Source organism: Mus musculus, chromosome 15 (assembly GCF_000001635.26).
Source record: "Mus musculus strain C57BL/6J chromosome 15, GRCm38.p6 C57BL/6J".
Lineage (NCBI taxonomy): Eukaryota > Metazoa > Chordata > Mammalia > Rodentia > Muridae > Mus > Mus musculus.
In genome coordinates, this window is record NC_000081.6 from 95,896,961 (window position 1) to 95,915,898 (window position 18,938).

The 18,938-nt window shown below is 43.1% G+C and overlaps 1 protein-coding gene and 1 long non-coding RNA gene across 8 annotated transcripts in view; one reads left to right on the plus strand and one right to left on the minus strand.

Annotated features, from left to right (window-relative positions):
* Window positions 1-18,938, plus strand: part of Ano6 (anoctamin 6) — a 184,630-nt gene that overhangs the window by 106,118 nt on the left and 59,574 nt on the right. For all 7 annotated transcript variants that reach the window (NM_001253813.1, NM_175344.4, XM_030248256.1 and 4 more), the window contains 3 exons: window positions 15,345-15,410; window positions 16,412-16,696; window positions 16,912-17,025. In NM_001253813.1, the coding sequence (NP_001240742.1) occupies window positions 15,345-15,410; window positions 16,412-16,696; window positions 16,912-17,025 (465 nt within the window). The remainder of the gene's footprint in view (window positions 1-15,344; window positions 15,411-16,411; window positions 16,697-16,911; window positions 17,026-18,938) is intronic.
* Gm41389 lies at window positions 696-14,925 on the minus strand. The gene is made up of 2 exons (XR_875611.2): window positions 10,390-14,925; window positions 696-7,591 (listed from the first exon to the last, which is right to left on the minus strand). It is a non-coding gene; the product is annotated as a predicted gene, 41389 (long non-coding RNA).

Below are 18,938 nucleotides of genomic sequence, written 5' to 3' on the forward strand. Positions count from 1 at the left end.
ATCATAATTTTATAGTTGGTTGAATGTTTTTTTTTCTTATTGGTTTATAAAATGTTGGTTCATCGTATAATCAGTGGCATCATAGATGCTACAGAACAGGGCTCCAACACCTACCATGTGGCTATAATTAAAACTAAATAAAATACCATATGCAGGCATCATGTAGATTTTCTAATACACATAAGTCACAAATGTTAATAATGTTGTGCTTTCTCTTTTTTATTTGGTGAGATCCTAAGGCAATGGTCTGATATAAAAGGCATGACTGCCTTGCTACCCGGCTCTATCACTGAAGTAGCTAGTGGACTTGATCATGTCCCCCGGCTGCTGTAGTAATTGGTGCTTCCACATTTACTATTATCAAATTGTCATGGACCAGCCGTCTACCGATAGCTGGGCTGGGTTTGTGTAAAGCAAGTTAAACAGAACAAATCCAAGAAGTATAAAGGAGTCAGTCTGACTTTAGCAAAGAGCTTTGCTGCTGCGCTGAAGGGCACCGGGAGCTACTCACATTATTAATAAGTTCTTCATTTGCTTTAGACGGGAACGTAGGTCTCAGGGTGACTCTCATTACACCAGGGGGAAAAAAGTTGTCATTAATTTGGGCAATCCTCCAACCCAGTGAGTGATACCTTCGTGTTGCTGTTCATAAGCTGGGCTTTGAAGTGTTTTCAGCTTGCATTTGTATATATTTCTTAATTTTATAATCTGTCAAATTTCAGCACCCAGCTTTGGAACCACATTTTTTAATTAATTGGACAGACGTTTCTGAGCTTTGTTGTGTTCCGTGTCGGGGCTTAGTGGGGATTTAGAATGACGCCTCGGAAAGGCAACTTCAAAGTCCCGTTTTCCCTAAAAGGAAAAGGTTTGGTGTATGCCACATTGATTTCCTAAATCAACACCGTGATTGACTTTGCCGGAACTGATGAAAGGAGTTCTGTAAACAAGTTTTAGGGCCGTGGAACTACAGGTACCCTGAAGACTCACAGAGACTTAAAACCCGTGTATCCTCGGGAACAAGAGAAAATTCTGGTCTAGCCTAGCCTTTAAATACTATGTTACTCTACCCGTTTATATGGCTGAAGTCATGTCCTAAGTTTGACATAAGATGTTTGCTTTTGCACGTTGTGTGGAGGTGATTGTAAATTGGTTCAGCTGGCCTTCTTCGGCTTATGCTACACTTTGCACAGAATCAGTTTGGATGATTTTACTGCAAGTCACAAGAAAACAACGTTTCAGATGTCTTCATTGCTAGAAGGAAATGATTATGTAACTGATCAGGAGGGAGAGCCATTTCTGAGGCAGGTGATCTTCCAGCTTAATGAAGCCATCCCATCCTGCTGCCCTGATCCTCAAAACAAACATCTCCTGGGTAATGGGTGACAGCTGAGACTCCAGGCAGCCAGATTGAGAGGAATATGTCTCTTTTGAAAGATAAGCTCCTGTGGAAGGACCCTGTACAGACTTTCCACTGTAGCTCCCTGTCTAGCGTGGGTCATCGTCTCTTTCTTCCTAACCTCCATCCTCATTCCTTCCCTCTCCGCTTCTCTTTCTTCCTTTGTTAAGATCCTGGTGTAGCCTAGATTCATCTTAAATTCACTGTGTAGCGATGACCTTGAACTTCTGGTCTCCCTGCCTATACCTCTTAAATATTGGGATTGTAGATTAGTGCCACCAGGCCAGAAGTGGTGGCTTATCTTGGTTGGCAACCTGACACGCCTCACAAGAGATCCCCTCAATTAAGGAATAGCCTTTGTCAGTTTGGCCTATAAGCAAGTCTTCAGGTGTGGGGATGGAGGTGGGGGTAATTCTCCATTGCTAATTGATGAAACAGGGTGTCACCTAATGTGGGCCACGCTATCCCTCAGCAAGTAGACCTGAGGTGTGTTACACAGACGCAGATGCAGGGAGCAAGCCAGAGAGCAGCATTCATTCATGGCCTCTGCTTCAGTTTCTTCTGTAAGCGCTTGCCTTGGCCTCCCTTGATGATGGATGGACTCTAACCTGTAAGATAAACCCTTTCCTCCCCAAGCTGTTTTTCATGGTGTGTTTACCACAGCAGCAGAAGCCAAACTAAGACAGCAGGTTTATTGATTAGGGGGAAGGGAACCCAAGGCATCATGCAGGCTAAGCAAGCATTTTCTAATTGAGTTGCACTCCCACGCCACCTCATAGACTGTTACAGTTCAACAATAGCCACCCTTCTAGGTCCATTGGCTCTACGTCCATGCATTTAGTCAGTCACAGATTATAAAAAAAAAAAAGTTCAGAATGGAGCTGAGAGATGTCTCCGTGATTAAATGTACTTGATGCTCTTACAAAGCCCCTCACTTTCTCAGCACCCATAGAGTGGCTGACAACCATCCACAGCTATAGTTTCAGGCCATCTAATAGTCTCTTTCAATCTCTGTGGGCACTAGACATGCACAGCAGACATGTGCAGACCTCCAAGCAGACAGAACACTCACACCCATAAAATAAATAAATCTAAATTTTTTTTAAAAAGGTTTCAGAAAAAAAACTTGGCTTCTGTTGAGCACGTTCAAGTGTATTCTTTTTTCATTATTCTCTAAGGTGTACAATATAAACAACCATTTATATTATGCTAAGTTAAATAGCAATTGAAAAGGGTTCAAAATATATGGGGTGTGTATACAGGTGATACTCAAACACTGTGCCATTTTATGTCAGAGCCACTTCAGTGTCCATGGAGTCTGTTCTCCATGGACACTCTAGAATCCATGCATGTGTCTGCCGCCGGGGCTGGACTAGTAAGGTCAGGGGAATGTTTCATTGACCCAAGATAGTCGGGATTGGTCCAGTTTATTTCCTGCATCGCAGGACCACCTAGTATCAGAAAAGTGTTTAGGGTTTTCTTTGGAATGGTGGAGGGAGAGATAGCCGTCAGTAAGCTGCCATCGGTGTCCAGAGTCCAAACATCTGCTACTAAGTATGTCTGACCTGTGTTGTGATGAGCAGAGATGTTTTAAGTAAAACAGATCCCTGTGCGGGACACCAATTCTTACATCACAGTCTGGGTAGCGACGGCTTCTTTCCCGTTTTAAGGCTGGCCTGCTTTGATTTCGCTTTGTCTGGCACTTGCCTCCCATCGGGTACTCCTGTTCCTGACCACGTGAGGATGTTATTGGATGACGGTGGAAGCGGGAAGAGGAAGTGTGTAGGCAGAACTAAAGCAGTCCACGTGGTCCTGAATAAGTTTTATTTCGTTTCTATCTGTTCCTAGTAATTGATGGAAACTCAGCTCCCTTAGACTCGAGGAAAGGTGTACACATGAAAGGCAGATGCTTGAATTTCACATTCACCTTAGAAATTCTCTAGAAAGGTCTGGTTCAGAGACTGACACATAAAAATTTTAAGTAAGGATCAAGCTAACTTATATAATAAATGCAGATATTAGTTTTCCATATTGTGAGCCTTTAAAATTGTTGGGCGTTGCTCAGGTGAGTCACCCCTGGCAGAATAGTTTCCATAGAAGCTGGATGAGTTCGCTTTAGAAATGCTTTCACGTTCATGAGACGTCTAGTGTTATACTGTAATAGTTGAGAAGAATTTATGTCCTTTAGTGATTTTTTTTATGGTACTCATGCGAGTTTTCTATGTTTTTGTTAGATTTTCTTAGTTATTCTAATTTTTTATTGCTGTTGTCAAAATATGTTAAATTATAGTTTGTGACGTGTTTTATATAAAACTTTTGATTTTTAAGGGTCTGTACAGGTATTTTGATAAACTCTTTAGTTCTAATGTATCACTGCTTCTTCTAATATTATTTTTCAGATGAAGACCGTATTGTCTATGAATTATAATAGTTTGTTTTGTTTCAAGACAGTACTGTCTATTCAAGACCATATTATCTATAAATTATAACAGTTTGTTTTGTGTCTCTGTGTAGCCCTGGCTGTCCTGGAACTCACTCTGTAGACCAGGCTGGCTTTGAACTCAGATCCGCCCACCTCTGCTTACCTAGTGTTGGAATTAAATGCGCATACCACCACTGCCCAGCTTACTACAGTTTTGATTTTCCTTTGCCTTCTTATGGGTCTTTCTTATTTCTCATTGACATATAATTGCTAGGACTTCTGAAGTAAAACTAGCAACTCATAGTAGCAATGGTTGTATTACTTATGGTTTTAACAGGAATGGCTGCAAAAATTCACCAGTAAATATAATTATACCAGTGTAAATTCTGGTAGAGTCCTTTTTAGAAGTTAAGTTGTTATCTTTTAGTTTTAAGTGTCCTTATAGTAACTAAGGTTTGAACATTATCTTAAGTACTTAAAAAAAAATCTAGTGAAAACCTGGGTGTGGTAGGGGCATTCCTTTAATCCTAGCACTTGGGAGGCAGGCAAAGGCACAGCTCTGTAAGTTCAATGCCAGCCTGGGCTATATGATGTGTTCCAAGCCAGCATGGATTATAAAGTGAGACCCCATCTCAAAAATTTTAATAAAATCTATTGAAGTGCTTGGCTGCTTATTAAGCAAATTCTAAGGTATATTAATTTCAAGTGCAAAGATAGACTATACATATACCCAGTAGTTGATTCCAATGTACCATTGGATACCAAGACGTGAGGGTGCTCGAGTCTCTTATATAAAATGGTGCTCCGGCACCATTTTTGCATATTTGCATATAATCCCATATATTTCTAAGTGCTTTCCCTCATCACCCAATATAAACACAGCACAACATAAGTAGCTGTTAAACTGTGTTGTTTAGGAACAACGAGGGGAAAGACTGTCTGAGTGGTTCCAGATGCACGCCCCTGCCCCAATAATTCCCATCTTAATTTAGTTGGATCTGTAAATGAAGAACCTACAGATGGGAAGAATGGACTATCTGGGGCTGTTTGTGGCCAGTAAGACAACAGAGAGCAATGTAGATCACACAAAACCATTTCTTACTGCCTGTAAAATGCTACATGGCTTCATATTTATTAGCTCCCTGCTTATTTATAACACTACACTAAATAGTTTGTGGTTGGAAAGACTTGGCAGTTCTCTGGAGTATTAAAAGTTAAGCTCATAGATGAAGAAATTAGGATGGGCTTCCCAGACCTTTGTGTGAGTAGAAGGTGTGGGAAGATGTTTGGCAGTGGGTAGAACATTTTTTTTTTGGTTGGGAAGAATAATTTCAAGACATCTTTTGTATATTGATAGAGACCATAGTGCAGATACTGTGTTCTTGCAAATGAGAATAGTGTTCATTTCCTAAGATAAGGAAGAGATAATCAATTGCCAAGTAGTTGAAAGTTAGCCTTCCACATGTATAAATATGTGGAGTGCATTTAGGGTAGATGATAAATCCGTATGATTCTGTCAGCTAAAGCATGATGGTCATTTTCTACCGATTACCTTCTCGTCCCATCCCTGGGGAGCCCTTTGTTCTAAACTACAACCCCCTGACTCTTCTTGTTCTGTTTTCTGTGTGAGCATTTGGAGGATGGTATTTACTGGACCAGGGACAACTTAACAGGGGCTGTATCCCTGAAGAAAAGGACCCCTCTTCCTCTAGCCACTGATAACTGCCAATGGCCCCTCAGGGAAAGACAGGCCCCTTGAGTCCCTCCTCCACCCTTGATAGACTGCTGACAGGACCATCATGTGCAACTCTTCCGTAGGCAAGCACAGCCTCTGTGAGTTCGTGAGTAGAACAGCCGTGTGAATTAGACAGCCCTCTCTCTCTCCATCCTCTGGACAGCAATATTTGACCGGATCTAGGTTGACCTGGTTGAAGATTCCTTTGCCCCTTCTCATCGCTCCTGAAACCAGCAGTTCTAGATCAGTGGTTCCCAGCCTTCTTAACACTGAGACCCTTTAACACAGTTCCTCATGTTATGGTGACCTCCTGAATTGCAAAATTATTGTGTTGCTACTTTATAACTGTAGTTTTGCAACATTTAGGAGTTATAATGTAGGCACTTGGTATGCAAGATATCTGCCACCCCTGTGAAAGGGTTGTTCCCTGCCCACCACCCCCACAGGTTGCAACTGTTGTTCCTCACTGAAGGCCTGGGATTGTATTTGAAAATAGCTCTCCAAATTGTTTTTAGAAGCTGTTAAGGGCAGAAACCACCTCACATCCCTTGCTTCTTTTTTTTAGTAGTAGATTATAGGCCATTTGCCTTCTGATGTAGCTTTGACCCATAATGACTGTGTATTTCTTTTTTATTATATCAAAATATTAATTTAAAAGTAAAATTTGAAACTGAACTTCATCTAAATATTCACTTCACTTATGCTTGTCATTGGGAACCGCTCATCTGCTTCTGGCCCTTCACGAACACACATTACCCGCTTGAGTGAATTCCTCATCACAGCGGTCCACCAACGTTAAATGTATCACCAGCACGTGAATATAAATTAAGTGGCAATTAATTAGTTTATGTATTCTACTTACCAAACCGTTTGGAGCATATGCTATGTAACTAATAAATTAGCACATGAAGTAATTAATAATTTTTACATGAATTAAGAGCCTTTGACTCATTTCTCATGAATCTTTGTAGGCTTTGCAGAGATTAGCCAGATGAAAATAAAATATGAAAATAGAATAACAGAGCCATTGGTACTTTGCTTAACAGAGTTACAAGGATATTAGAAGTTAATCTACATATATCTCATAGAGTCTTTTCCCAGTGTCCTTCACTCTCTGACTCCGTAGTCTCCTCAGTCCCTGCTTTTTCCACTGACAAGGCAGGTTCTGTGTCCTGTTTACAATCAGGATTTGTACAGTGTGGTTCACAGGTACGTACTGTAGAGCAGTCACTTCACGAAGCCAGTGAGACATGAAGTCAGTAATCCACGGTGTTGAGGGACAGAAGGCGTCTTTAATTATGTCAGTCTGTCCTTTGCAGCTTTAATCTCTGAATTCTTTATTTCCCTGACAGCTTCATTAGTCTCACGAAGGTGGTATAAATAAATTGCGTTTCTGGAGGGTGGGTGGGAGCTGCCCTCTCCCTTCACTTTTTGCTGTGAGCCTACTCTCCCGGATGGTGAGAGACGCGTGTGTGCTTGTTCTCACGAGGGACACATCGTGACAATGAGTAGCCACTTTGTCTTTACTGGAATTCTGTATGTAAGGAAGGTGGATCTCGTTGCCTTGCTGATGGATTTGGCTTCCATAGAGATGTAGGAATTCACAGGGCAACTTACTTTAATGACTTGATTAAAAAAAAAAAGACTGTAAGTCTAATTTTTTTTCCTGGCAAATACAAATCGGAGAGCATAGTGAACGGTTAGATTTCATATGTAAGATTTCCCAGCGAGCCCCTGAGATGAATTTCTGTTAAACCTATGTCTTCAGATAATCATTTATTCAACAAATATTTACTGAGCATTGGCTGTGCCAGTCACTATGCAATATTAATTGTCTTTGGTCTTAACGTAGAAGACATTCCGCACTAGTGTTTCAGTTGTCAAGAGCGGTTACTGACGCAGTGTGCGTTCGTTCTACTGAGAAGTGCAGATGACGGTTTCACAGGCTGACTTCAGAAGCCTTTGAAGTGAGCGGCCCCTTCCCGCTTCTCGCCTGTTTGACAAATAGAGTACACACTCGTGCCTTCGCTTCCGTTGCCTGACACAAGGAGTAAAAGTGGTTAGATCAATTTTTAAAATATGCCACTGGTTCTTTGAGAATTGGCATAGGATCTGTCTTGTTAAAGCGACACCAGGTTTATTAGCGTGTTCAAGCAAACGTAAATGCCCTGTCCTTGAGTCAACTGCTGAGGTATTTATTATGCTTTGTGGGGAGGCATTTAAAGGCAACTCCAAGCTCCACCAACTATGTGAAGACAAGGCAGGTAAATATCTTGTGAGCTCTTTGTAAAGAACCAAATAAGGACAAAAACAAGATAAATTAGTGCAACCTTCCTGGAGGGCAGCATGGCTGTATGTGGTGAAGGACTTTGAATCACACTTGATCGAACAGTTCTACTTCTGGGATTTTGCCCAGAGGAAGTAACAAAAGGTGCATGAAGACTATTTCATAAGGATTTTTATAACAGGGAAGAATTAAAAACAATCTAAATATCTAATGCTTTGAGGTTGGCTAAATAAAATTAGCCCATCTCCTCTGAGAGAATATTATTAAGGCATTTAAATGAGATGGAAGGATGCTTTTATGTTTTCTGCATCTGTGATGGGCCCATGGGCAACACTATCTCGTGGCCTTGGGGCACTCAGACGGGAGGCAGAAGAGTTGAGGATACATCATTTCCCCAAGAGGATGGAAAGAATACACACTTATTAGATATCAAAGACGTAGTTCAAAGATCAAGATCAGGATGGCCACAAAAGCACAGAAGGCAGAGGACCAGGTCACTGAAGGTTAAGATCTGTTCGAAGTATGTCTGTAGAATGGCCCAGGTACCTCAGTGGAGGGACCGGGCTCATTGGGTGTACAGTGTAGAGGCAGAGTGGATGGTTAGTTACTGCCAGTCTTTTCAGATTTCTGGCATTGGAGAGGAGAGGTGATATTCTTGACGTCCTGAAGAATATCAGTGACTGGGTACCAGGTGTCATGTGTTACACTGAATCCCATTAGTCATATTAATCTTTAACCCTAGAGTGAAGCGATTTCTCCACTGACTCAAGAGATAAAAACAGTGAGCGATGATCCTGATCTCAAATTATCACCTAGCATCACAGACGTGGTAGGTGGGAGAGCTAAGATTTGAATCTTGCCCCAAACCCAGGGATAAAGAGAAATCCAAATTATGAGAGCCGAAGGGGTGTGTGTGTGTGGTAGAATTGCATCTAAGAGGAGCGGGCCTGTGAAACTAGTGAGGAGGTGTAGCCGCCATTCAGAACATCTGTGGGAAAATGGACCACATCTGGTTTGCTACATTCAATATATAATACCCGTGACTGGTGCAGTGGACAGTGCAGTTTGTTTGGTTGTATCTGATGAGAGAACAGCCCAGCTCTCAGAACCTTATTGTTAAACTCTCTGGCATGTCTATGAGCCTCCACTGCCCTGCTCTCTCTGATATTGGGGTACTCCAAGATAAAACTCTACCTCTCCTCCTCCACCATATCTTGCAATACCCACATGAAGGAAGCCAGTTGTTACACTGTAGCATTCCAACAGGCCAGTTGATCTCTGCATAGCAGGGAGCCATTAATCTAGAGTGCGCTCAGTTTATTCATTCATCAAACATTTATGGTGTGCATACTATTTTACAGGCCTATATTAAGTACTGATGATACTGATAATAAAACATCAACATCTCTAGGGGCAGGAGTGGTAATAAAAGTCCAGAGGACCATGGGAGATGTGATGGTCATAGAAAGGAAAGCATTTGAATTGATTTGTGGCCAACCAGTAAGGACAGTGAGAAAACAGAAGGCGTTTCCCGGGAAGCTCAAGACATGGGTGGATTTCAGCTGCCATGAAGAGAGATGGTAGCAGCAGTTAATGGGCGGGGAGGAAGAAACCTGTGGGTGTGCAGTGAGTGGCCACCATTGTCTCGATGAGGAAGGAGCCTAGCCCACAGAGAATAGGGTTCTGCTGGTTAGGTGCCAAGCAAGAGGGGAAGCTCCCTAGTTCACGGCTGGTGGCCAGAAAGGAAACAGCTGAACATTGTTATGGGTCTAACTGTAGTGGAGGAGGGGATTTGTAACAGAGCCAATCACTGTTGATTTGTTTTCTACCCGTATTTAAGTATTAAAACACTCCTTAAACTATGGGAGATGACCCACCTCTGGCTGACTCCACAGCTGTCCCTAAGACCTAGATACTTGAGCCTGAGTCTTCACACATGTTAGATTTTTGAACTGAAATACCTCCCACACACACATACCAGCTCATGTTCCCTGGCTTGTAGAGGTGTTTTAGAAAGCTGTGGAACTCTCAGAAAGTTAGGACATGGCTGGCAGAGGGAGGGTCACGAGGGACAGGATCTTGCAGGTCGTGCTCACCTTTGGTTCTGGTCTGCACTTCCTATCCACTGCCATATAAACAGGCCACTACTACACACTCCCACCCCCAGAAGCACCAGCATGCCTTCACTGTTTAACTCTCCTTCCTCCCTTAAGTTATTTCTGCTGAGTTTTGTCACACTGACAGAAAAGGAACTAGTTAAACATTGGTTGAAATCCCCACCACCACTAGGGTAGCCAACAGCTTCCTGTTAAGTCTCTGGAGTTGGCATCCATCGCATCTCTCCACAGTAAGTTCTTCCTCAAGTGGCAACACATGGTTTCCAATTCAGGGTGTCATAGTTAGGGATTCTGTTGCTGCAATGAACACCATGACTAAATTTAATTTTTTCAAATCCTATTTTTAATGATGGTCCTTAAATGCTTTAACCTCCCTTGTAGCCCACCACCCACCAGAGGTCATGGGAAAGAAAGGGTGCGGGGGAAGTGGACCTGTTTAGAAAGGTTCGTTGGAGCAGCTCCCGTCTGCGTCGTCTGGAAATTGGCAGTTCAGTTCACAGGTCAGCAGCAGCAGCTTGATCGGATCGCAAACGCTTCACAGATACACCAGCAGTCCAGTTAGGTAGAGTCGGGATAGCGAACACAAATCAGCAGTGATTGTGGTACTGCCTAGCAACGACAGCTAAGCCTCAGCCTTGGCAGGAGTCAGCAGGAGGGACCAGGGCCAACAGGAACACCAGGAAAAGTTCTTGGCTGTGCCTCTCTCAGCAAAGTGAAGATCAGCAAAGATGCAAGACCCACAAGCATTGCACAGCTAGCTCAATAAGCAAGCCAAGGTCAGCCTCCATCACTGTTCATTGAGTCCTTTTTACATTCCCTCCAAACATCATGGGCTTCCCTCAGCACTTGCATCTGTCTCAGCTGACATCACTCTGCCAATCAGTCTACGTCCTTGAAAACGGCAAGAAGCTGTGGCACACCAGGTGTTTGCCCCAGCAAAATACCATTCAATACAACTGACTTTCCAAAGAAAACTCAATTTTCCACTTCCATACCCCAGCAACTGAGGGAGATGGTGGTGGGAACAGAAAGTGGGAAACCTAGAAGCAAGAACTGATGCAGAGCCATGGAGGATACTGCCTGCTTACTGGCTTGTTCTTCATAGCTTATTCTGACTACTATCTTATTGAACCCAGGACTGTCTGTCCAAGTATGGCCCCACCCGCAGTGGGTGGGGCCCTTCCACATCAATTATCAACCAAGGAAATGCCCTACAGATTTGCCTTACAAGCAATCTACTGGGAGCATATTCTCAGTTGAGGGCCCCTCTCTCATATGATTGTAACTTGTGTTAACTTGGAAGAAGAAGAAGAGGTGAAAGAGGAGTAAAAGAAGGAAGGAGGAGGAAGAAGAAGAAGGAGGAGGAGAAGGAGAAGAGGGAGGAGGAAGAGGAAAAAGAAGCTCACAACAACTGCAATAACAAAAGAACCCCTCAGGACACAGGGTCTGGAGTATTGCTGAACTTGACCAGTCACTAGGGCAGTGCTTTTCAACCTGTGGGTTGCAACCCCTTTGGGAATTGAATGACCCTTTCACAGAGGTCGCATATCAGATATTTACATCACAATTCAAAACAGCAAAATTACAGTTATGAAGTAGCAATGAAATAATTTTATGGTTGGAGTCACCACAACACGAGAAACTGTATTGAAGGGTCACAGCATTGGGAAGGTTGAGAGCCACTGAACTAGGGAGAGGAAGAACAGGTACGCATGCCTACTGTAGTGGATACAGGTTCTGCAATGACCTGAAATGCTGGATGTCCAACAGGCACCTGCTGCATTGCCTAGAAACATGTAAGCGTTTCTGCCTTAATGTGGGAGAAAGTCTGAGGTCATGGACAGTTTCTCTGTAGATCTTCTATTGCACACATGGAAAACTATTCTTTGTGTTTTGAGAAGTTTGTAAATTCCCTGAAAAAAAAATAACAGAACCTTAGTAAGCATTTATATAAGAAGCTAATAAATGCAGAGTGCAGTGCTCGCCCCTCATCTGTGAGGGGAGCCCACCACCCCAAGGGATGTCCCAAGTCTTAGTACCAAATACCAAACTCTGCACACATGTGCATGCGTGCACACACTCACAGGTGACACACACACACACACACACACACAGACACAGATGACAGACTCCACATAATGCTTTCTCACTAACTTCCTCATATCCTGTGGCTCTCACATCTGTGGTGTGAATTAGTATGAATTTCAGCAAACTAGCATGAATTTCTCTCCCTTTCACAATTTCATGGAAGATTCATTCTCACCACACATCTTAGCAACTCCAGCCTGTTATTTTCTTGGTATAGTTAAGACTTTCCGGGGGCTGGAGAGATGGCTCAGTGGTTAAGAGCACTGACTACTCTTCCAAAGGTCCTGAGTTCAATTCCCAGCAACCACATGGTGGCTCACAACCATTTGTAATGAGATCTGACGCCCTCTTCTGAAGTGTCTGAAGACAGCTACAGTGTACTCACATATAATAAAAATAAATAAATCTTTAAAAAAAAAGAATTCCCATCTTTTTATACACACACACACACACACACACACACACAAGGGGTTAGAGAGGCTGACTGACTGACTGACTGACTGACGTGCCTGTGCTCAAACCATGCCCTTGAGAGTGACAGACCCCCTTCAAACGAGGCCACGCCTCTTAACCCTTCCCAAACAGTTCTATGAATTGGGAACCAAACATTCAAATATATGTACCTATGAGGGCCGTTCTCATTCCAGCTCTACATAATCCAAATGGCTGTCTTCACTGGTAAAGAAGTGGTCAGGAATAAGGTCTCATTGCCCTAAGAGAACAAACCTGAGCATTAGACTCTAGATGAAGAAATACTGTGGAGATAAGAGTTATTCCCCAAGGTGAGCTGGAAATAAGACAGGCCATGGGTAGAAAAGATAAAAAACACCCAAAGACTATTCGGAGAGATGGTGAGGCTGCCCTCAGAGGGTCCTAGCATGTGCTGGGACACAGGTCAGAAAGCAGCGCCTTGAGCCTTCTCATGGTTTTGAGTCCAGGGCTTCCAGCTAGCCAAGTGCTCCTCTCTAGGATATTCTAGCACTTGCTTCAGTGGCTCTCTCTTCTAGGTTATGTCTCATGTATGCAAAGTAGTATTTGCTTATTGTTAGAACTGTGGGATTACAGACTACAAATAAAACCATATTCAGTTTTGGCATTTCTGTAGAATGTCACCAGGGACATTCCATATAGACACAGGGTTAGCCACATACTGGGTGTTCACAACTTATTAATGGGATTTTTCTGTGTTTGGGGGCACAGCACCTCAGGGCCTTCTCACAGGGGCAAGTCAGGAGTGGTGCTCTCTGAGTAAAGTGGCTGACTGCTACCCCTGGACTGTTATGGCCTTTGTCCAGCAGCATGGGGCTGTTGCAAAAACAAGGCAAAGCCAAGCAAAACAAAACACAACACAACGAACAAAACAAAACAAGACAAGAGAATCCCAAAAACCTCATTCACCCTTCTCATCTGTCATCAGTGAGAGAGCTGTGTTGTGCATAGTTTTAAAGTCATACTATTGCCTTAGCATGGGAGCTGTGGCCGAGTTACCAGCTCCTCCTGCCTCTCTTTTGTTCCTCCCAGCCTAGCTCTGGGATCAAACACTCCAGCCCACTCCCAAGACTCTTGTTCCAGAAGGGGTTTCAGGGCTGCCTCATGAATGGGAATTCAGCCCCACCCAAGATCCTTGATCCTTGAATTCCCAGATAAAAGAGACACACTCAGTTTGTCACTTTATAGCTTGTCTCTTGTGGCACAATTGTTGTGCACAGATATCTCCCACCTGGAAAGACATGCCCTCGCCAATTTATAATCTTCATAATCTTTATAATCTTCTGCCCTAAACCTACTGGTTTTCCCCTGCCAAACATGTTTGACCACCCGCCGCAGGCTCTAGCTGCCCTAAGATCCAACATGATTGTGGTGTGTTACGCAAAGCATGACAAAAAAAAAAAAAAAAAAGCCCCTTTCTCTTTTCCTGCATCTCCTTCTCCTCTTGGGACCAGACGGTCCCACTTGTACCTTTCGTCTTACAATTGGCTCCCTCGTCTTCTTTATTGACAAGTCAAGAACCAATTGGGGAAAAAGACCTTAGCCACAGAACCCTCCCCTTACAGGACTGCCTCAAGAATGGGAATTCAGATCTATGTACATCAGATTGTTTACCTTACCCTTGTGTGGAAATTCCTCCTGAAGTATGACCAGATGAAAAGGCAGGGCATAGGGGTCCTCCATTTCCTCCTGTGGGCTGTGGAGATGATCACATGCAGTCGGGGCTCCAGCCCAGTTCGCGCTGTGTTCTTCAGCCCCTGTGTGTTCACCCATCTGTTGCCCTGACAGCAGAGCTGCTTCCTAAGTGTTCTCTTTCCTTGTTACTGCTTTGCTCAACACCATGGCCAGAAGCAATGTGAGCAAGGAAGGATTTATTTTAGTTTCTTCCTCTCAGTACACCATGAAGGGCTCTCAGGGCAGAAGTCCGCACGTCTACCTGGTTTCTTGTGTCCTGGTCCTCTGTCTGCAGATTCCTAGCCATATAGAATAAAATGGTACATTTATTGTACCCAGCAAAAGTAAAGTCATAGATCTGCAGATGATTATACATTTTTTGCTTAAAGATAATTCTTTGGTTTGAATTAAGAAACGTAAGACTTGTAGTTTCTTAAATACTTATTAAGTTTTATTTCCATTCATATGTATGCGTGTACATCTTGGGAGTTGGCCTTGTAACTTAGGAGTGGCACGATATCACCAGATAGTTCCTTGTTTATATAACATCTTGTTTTATAAACATCTCTAAGAGATGTTTGGCTTTATGACCATTTCATTGCAAATCCTTTGAATCTTATTAACGTTTTATGTATTGTTGTATTGTCTTAGTTAAGGCATGCATGGAGTGTGTGTGTGTGTGTGTCTGTGTGTCTGTGTCTATGTATAAGCCTACATGCATCTAATATTGAATCATTTGAATATATAATGTAGAAATAAAAATTTAATATCTGGAATCTTTAACTCTAGAAAATTAACATCAATGAATGAAACTCAAAAAGTTCCTTTTCTGTACTATCTCAGGAGCCAGAGATTATGTAACAGCAATTTTTATAGATGCCTAATGGACCAAAGTCCCACAAGAGATTCTAAGAGAATGCAGGGAATCCATTAAACACCCTTGCATTCTCTTGTAGGCTAACACCTCTGTTAAACTAGAGGGCTCGCTACTTTTGTTCCATTTTGAGCAAATATGTCTCTTCAAGGTCAATAGATTTTTAAGAAAATAGTTTCTTAAAAAAGTTTTAAGGAAAAAAATTAGTCTTTTCTGCCAAGCCTGGCAGTCTATCTAACATGTATTCCATTTCTTTTGTCAGAGGAAAAGACAAGCATACGAATCTAACCTTATCTGCCATGGGCTGCAGCTGGAAGCAACAAGATCTGTAAGTGGTAGTTTCTTTGAAACCATGGCTAACCACTGTGCCTGAGATCTTATGCATCTCCTGGAATGGGGGGCTTGACACAGGAAATACAGCCAGAGTGGGAAAGGAGGCAAACAGAGCCTGTACCACAGGATGGTGAGATGGCTCCATGTGCAAAGAACCCTCCACAAAACCCTGATGGCCCAAGTTCAGTCCCGGGATTACATGGCTGGGAATGAGGGCTGGCCACTGAGAGTCACCCTCTGACTTCCACATGTGTGACCAAAGGGTACACCACATATACACTTCTTTCTTCGAAAAAGGGATCACTTCAGTTTTATAACTTGCTTTTTCCTTTAATACAAATACTACATATATATAGCAACAAGGTATAATCTCTTGACATCAATGGCCATATATATATAGCACAATGGATAGATATAATTTAAGCAGCCCATTTACAGGCTTAGAATTTTTTTTCATTCGTATTACACTGCCATGAATATGTTATTCCAAGTCACTAACAGATTGTGTGCTGACAAATATACAGTGTGCTTTTCTCACTTAAAATATTACGAGGTTGAGCCTTGGGGGATGGCTCGGCATTTAGGAACATTTGCTACTCCTGTGGAGGACCAACGTTCAGTTCCCAGCACATCTGCCTGTAACGCTATGCTAGCTCCATGGAATCTGGCACTCTCTCCTGGCTGCTATGGGCCACCTGCATGCATGTGCCCGCACATAGTGTGCTTGCACGAGTGCTCATACCTGACATGCACTCACAGATAAGACTTAAAAAATAAATATTTAAAAATTACTGGTCTTATGTTTCTTAACTCAAACTAAAGATTTATCTTTAAGTTTATATACACATATATAATCATTTATAGAGCTGATGTCTTCACTTTGGCTAATGTCCTGTTTACATGGATTTTTATTTTAAAACCTACTGGAACAGGGGCCAGGAAGCTGTGCCTTCAACTTGTAAAAGTCGTCGTTTGGGTTCTGTTGTCCCTTCATAGGTTTCTGATGACAAGCTTGTGTTCGTAAAAGTGCACGCGCCCTGGGAAGTGCTGTGCACCTATGCTGAGATCATGCACATCAAACTCCCGCTAAAGCCAAACGACCTGAAAACGCGCTCGCCCTTTGGCAACCTCAACTGGTTCACCAAGGTCCTCCGGGTGAACGAGAGTGTCATCAAGCCAGAGCAGGAGTTCTTCACTGCCCCTTTTGAGAAGAGCCGGATGAATGATTTCTACATCCTCGATAGAGATTCCTTCTTCAACCCTGCCACCAGAAGCCGCATTGTACGTCCAAACCCAATGGGGTTTTTGTTTTGCTGTGACTTGAAACCTATTGCATAGCTGTGGTTTTGTTTTTAGAAATAGAAGCCTGCTAACTATTATTAGCAGTGTTGGTATGATTTCAGTGCTGACGGTTTTCTGCTATAGTAACAAACAATGGTCGCATGGGCTGGTTCTATCGTAAAAAGACACATAGTCTGTTTTGTCATCTTTTTTAGGTTTATTTCATCCTCTCTCGGGTCAAATACCAAGTGATGAACAACGTTAACAAATTTGGGATTAATAGACTGGTCAGCTCTGGAATCTACAAAGCAGCGTTTCCTCTGCACGACGTAAGTCAAATGGCAAAACCTAAGGTGTCCATGAGTACTCGGTGAGACAGGGAAGGAGTCAACTTCTTGACATTCTGTCTCTTCCTCAGTAAGGCAGAGATGATGTCATGAAAGATCACAAGCTGATCCAGGGCAAGAAAGATGCAGAGAGCCTTCTCTGATGGAGCCCAGGGGTAGAGACGGTGCTGGGTTTTAAGGACTAGGGGGAATGGACGGTTCCCTGCCGTGAGCAACGTGGCAACAACACTTCATACAGGGCGGAACTCACTCTGTGTCAGAAAGTAAAGCTCCACTCTCGGTCCCCAGCTCAATGCCCTTGTGACACGTCTATTCTCCCTGCTCCCTCATGTCTTTATCAGTGAGGAATGCATTGTAACTGTTGCTACCTCATGGAGTTGTTTCAAGAGTCAATTAGATTTATGTAAACTATTAGTCCCAGTCATATAAATGGTAGCTAGTTTCATAAGTACTGACAGATGTCTGTCATTACCAGAAAAAAAGCAGGGCTATTTGTTTGTTTGTTTGTAAAGAAAACATGTTAGAAATTCTCATTTGGCATTTTCTGTAAAGAGACTTTTCCCCCTTGAAATACTATTTCCAGGCTGTATCGTGGCTTTTAAAATAGGGCTTATTGGGGTTCATGTCAACAGTGACAAAGCACCATGTTATTGGCACTAAGGAAGGACTGTTCAAGGGGTATAGCGGCCCATTGGGTTCAGGAGTATGTATAAGGCTGCCAACATATCTCTTATGGACTGAATCTTTTAAGTACGATCACTCCAGCCCTTCAGGGCCACCTATATGTGAGGCCATTATATATCCAAAAGTGTTTACTGTGTCCTGTCATTGAATTATGCTAAATACCACACTGATCCCATTGTTACTTCGTTGCACTTATTACCAATCTGTCTAAATCTCTGCAACCAAAGAAAACTAAACACTTTGTTTGACCATTGCTACTTTGTGTTATGTACTGTGGGGGTTGAAGACAATCTTGAAGTGCACAATGTGTCCAAACAAACCCAGAACATCAAACAAGTGCTTGACTCACATGGATAAGCAGAGAGTGGGAGGGGGTGGAGATGGCAAGGACGGAGTCTCCAGGGAGACCCAGTGGCCACCAGGCCTGACAGTTTGTTCTATTTTTGTGCCCCAGCAGAATTAGCAGTGGAAACTTATGAACCTCTGGGACAGTTGCATATTGTTCTCTGGCTGTTAGTGTGGGACACCACCATCCTAGAATGTTCGGTTGACATTTGTCTGTGCTCCCAATCTTCCCTGTCTCTAAGTCTGAAGTAATCCTGTGGTGGAAGTAGGAGCCAAACAAAGACCAGGGCTCTCACCAAGGATGGGTTTTGTGATACTGCGGTTCTGTACATGAATAGGAGAATGGGTCAGACAGGAGAACAGGAGCTTGGATTCAAACAGAGTCAGGAGGCTCTGTTTCTTGGGTGACTCTGCTACTTATTTTCCATGTATTGTCAATATAACTGCTGAACTGAGTGACATTGAAGGACCGGCTTTAGCAGTGACCTGCCGTTCACCAGCCAGTGTTCTGGTCTCCCCACCATCCAAGATGGGGTAGGCTTTCAGACAGATGTTCCTTGATTGGGAGAACCTACAGTCTTGAGTGGTCCTGTTTCTCATCGATTAGCACAGCCTTACTTCAGGGCATCAGCATCCTTGGGGCTCCTACCACCTGGCTGCCTTGCTCTCTAGGAGTGACAGCTGCTAGCATCACCATCCAAGCATCCATTGCTATCTCTATTCCCAAACAACTTCCAGGGGCAACAATGATCATCACCCTTATTATAGAATCACTAATTATTAAATGGCATGTCTGTCCCTTCTGGGAGGGGGATGGGGGGCAGTTCCCTCAGTGGCCATTAGTGCCCTATTTAAGAATCAGATTT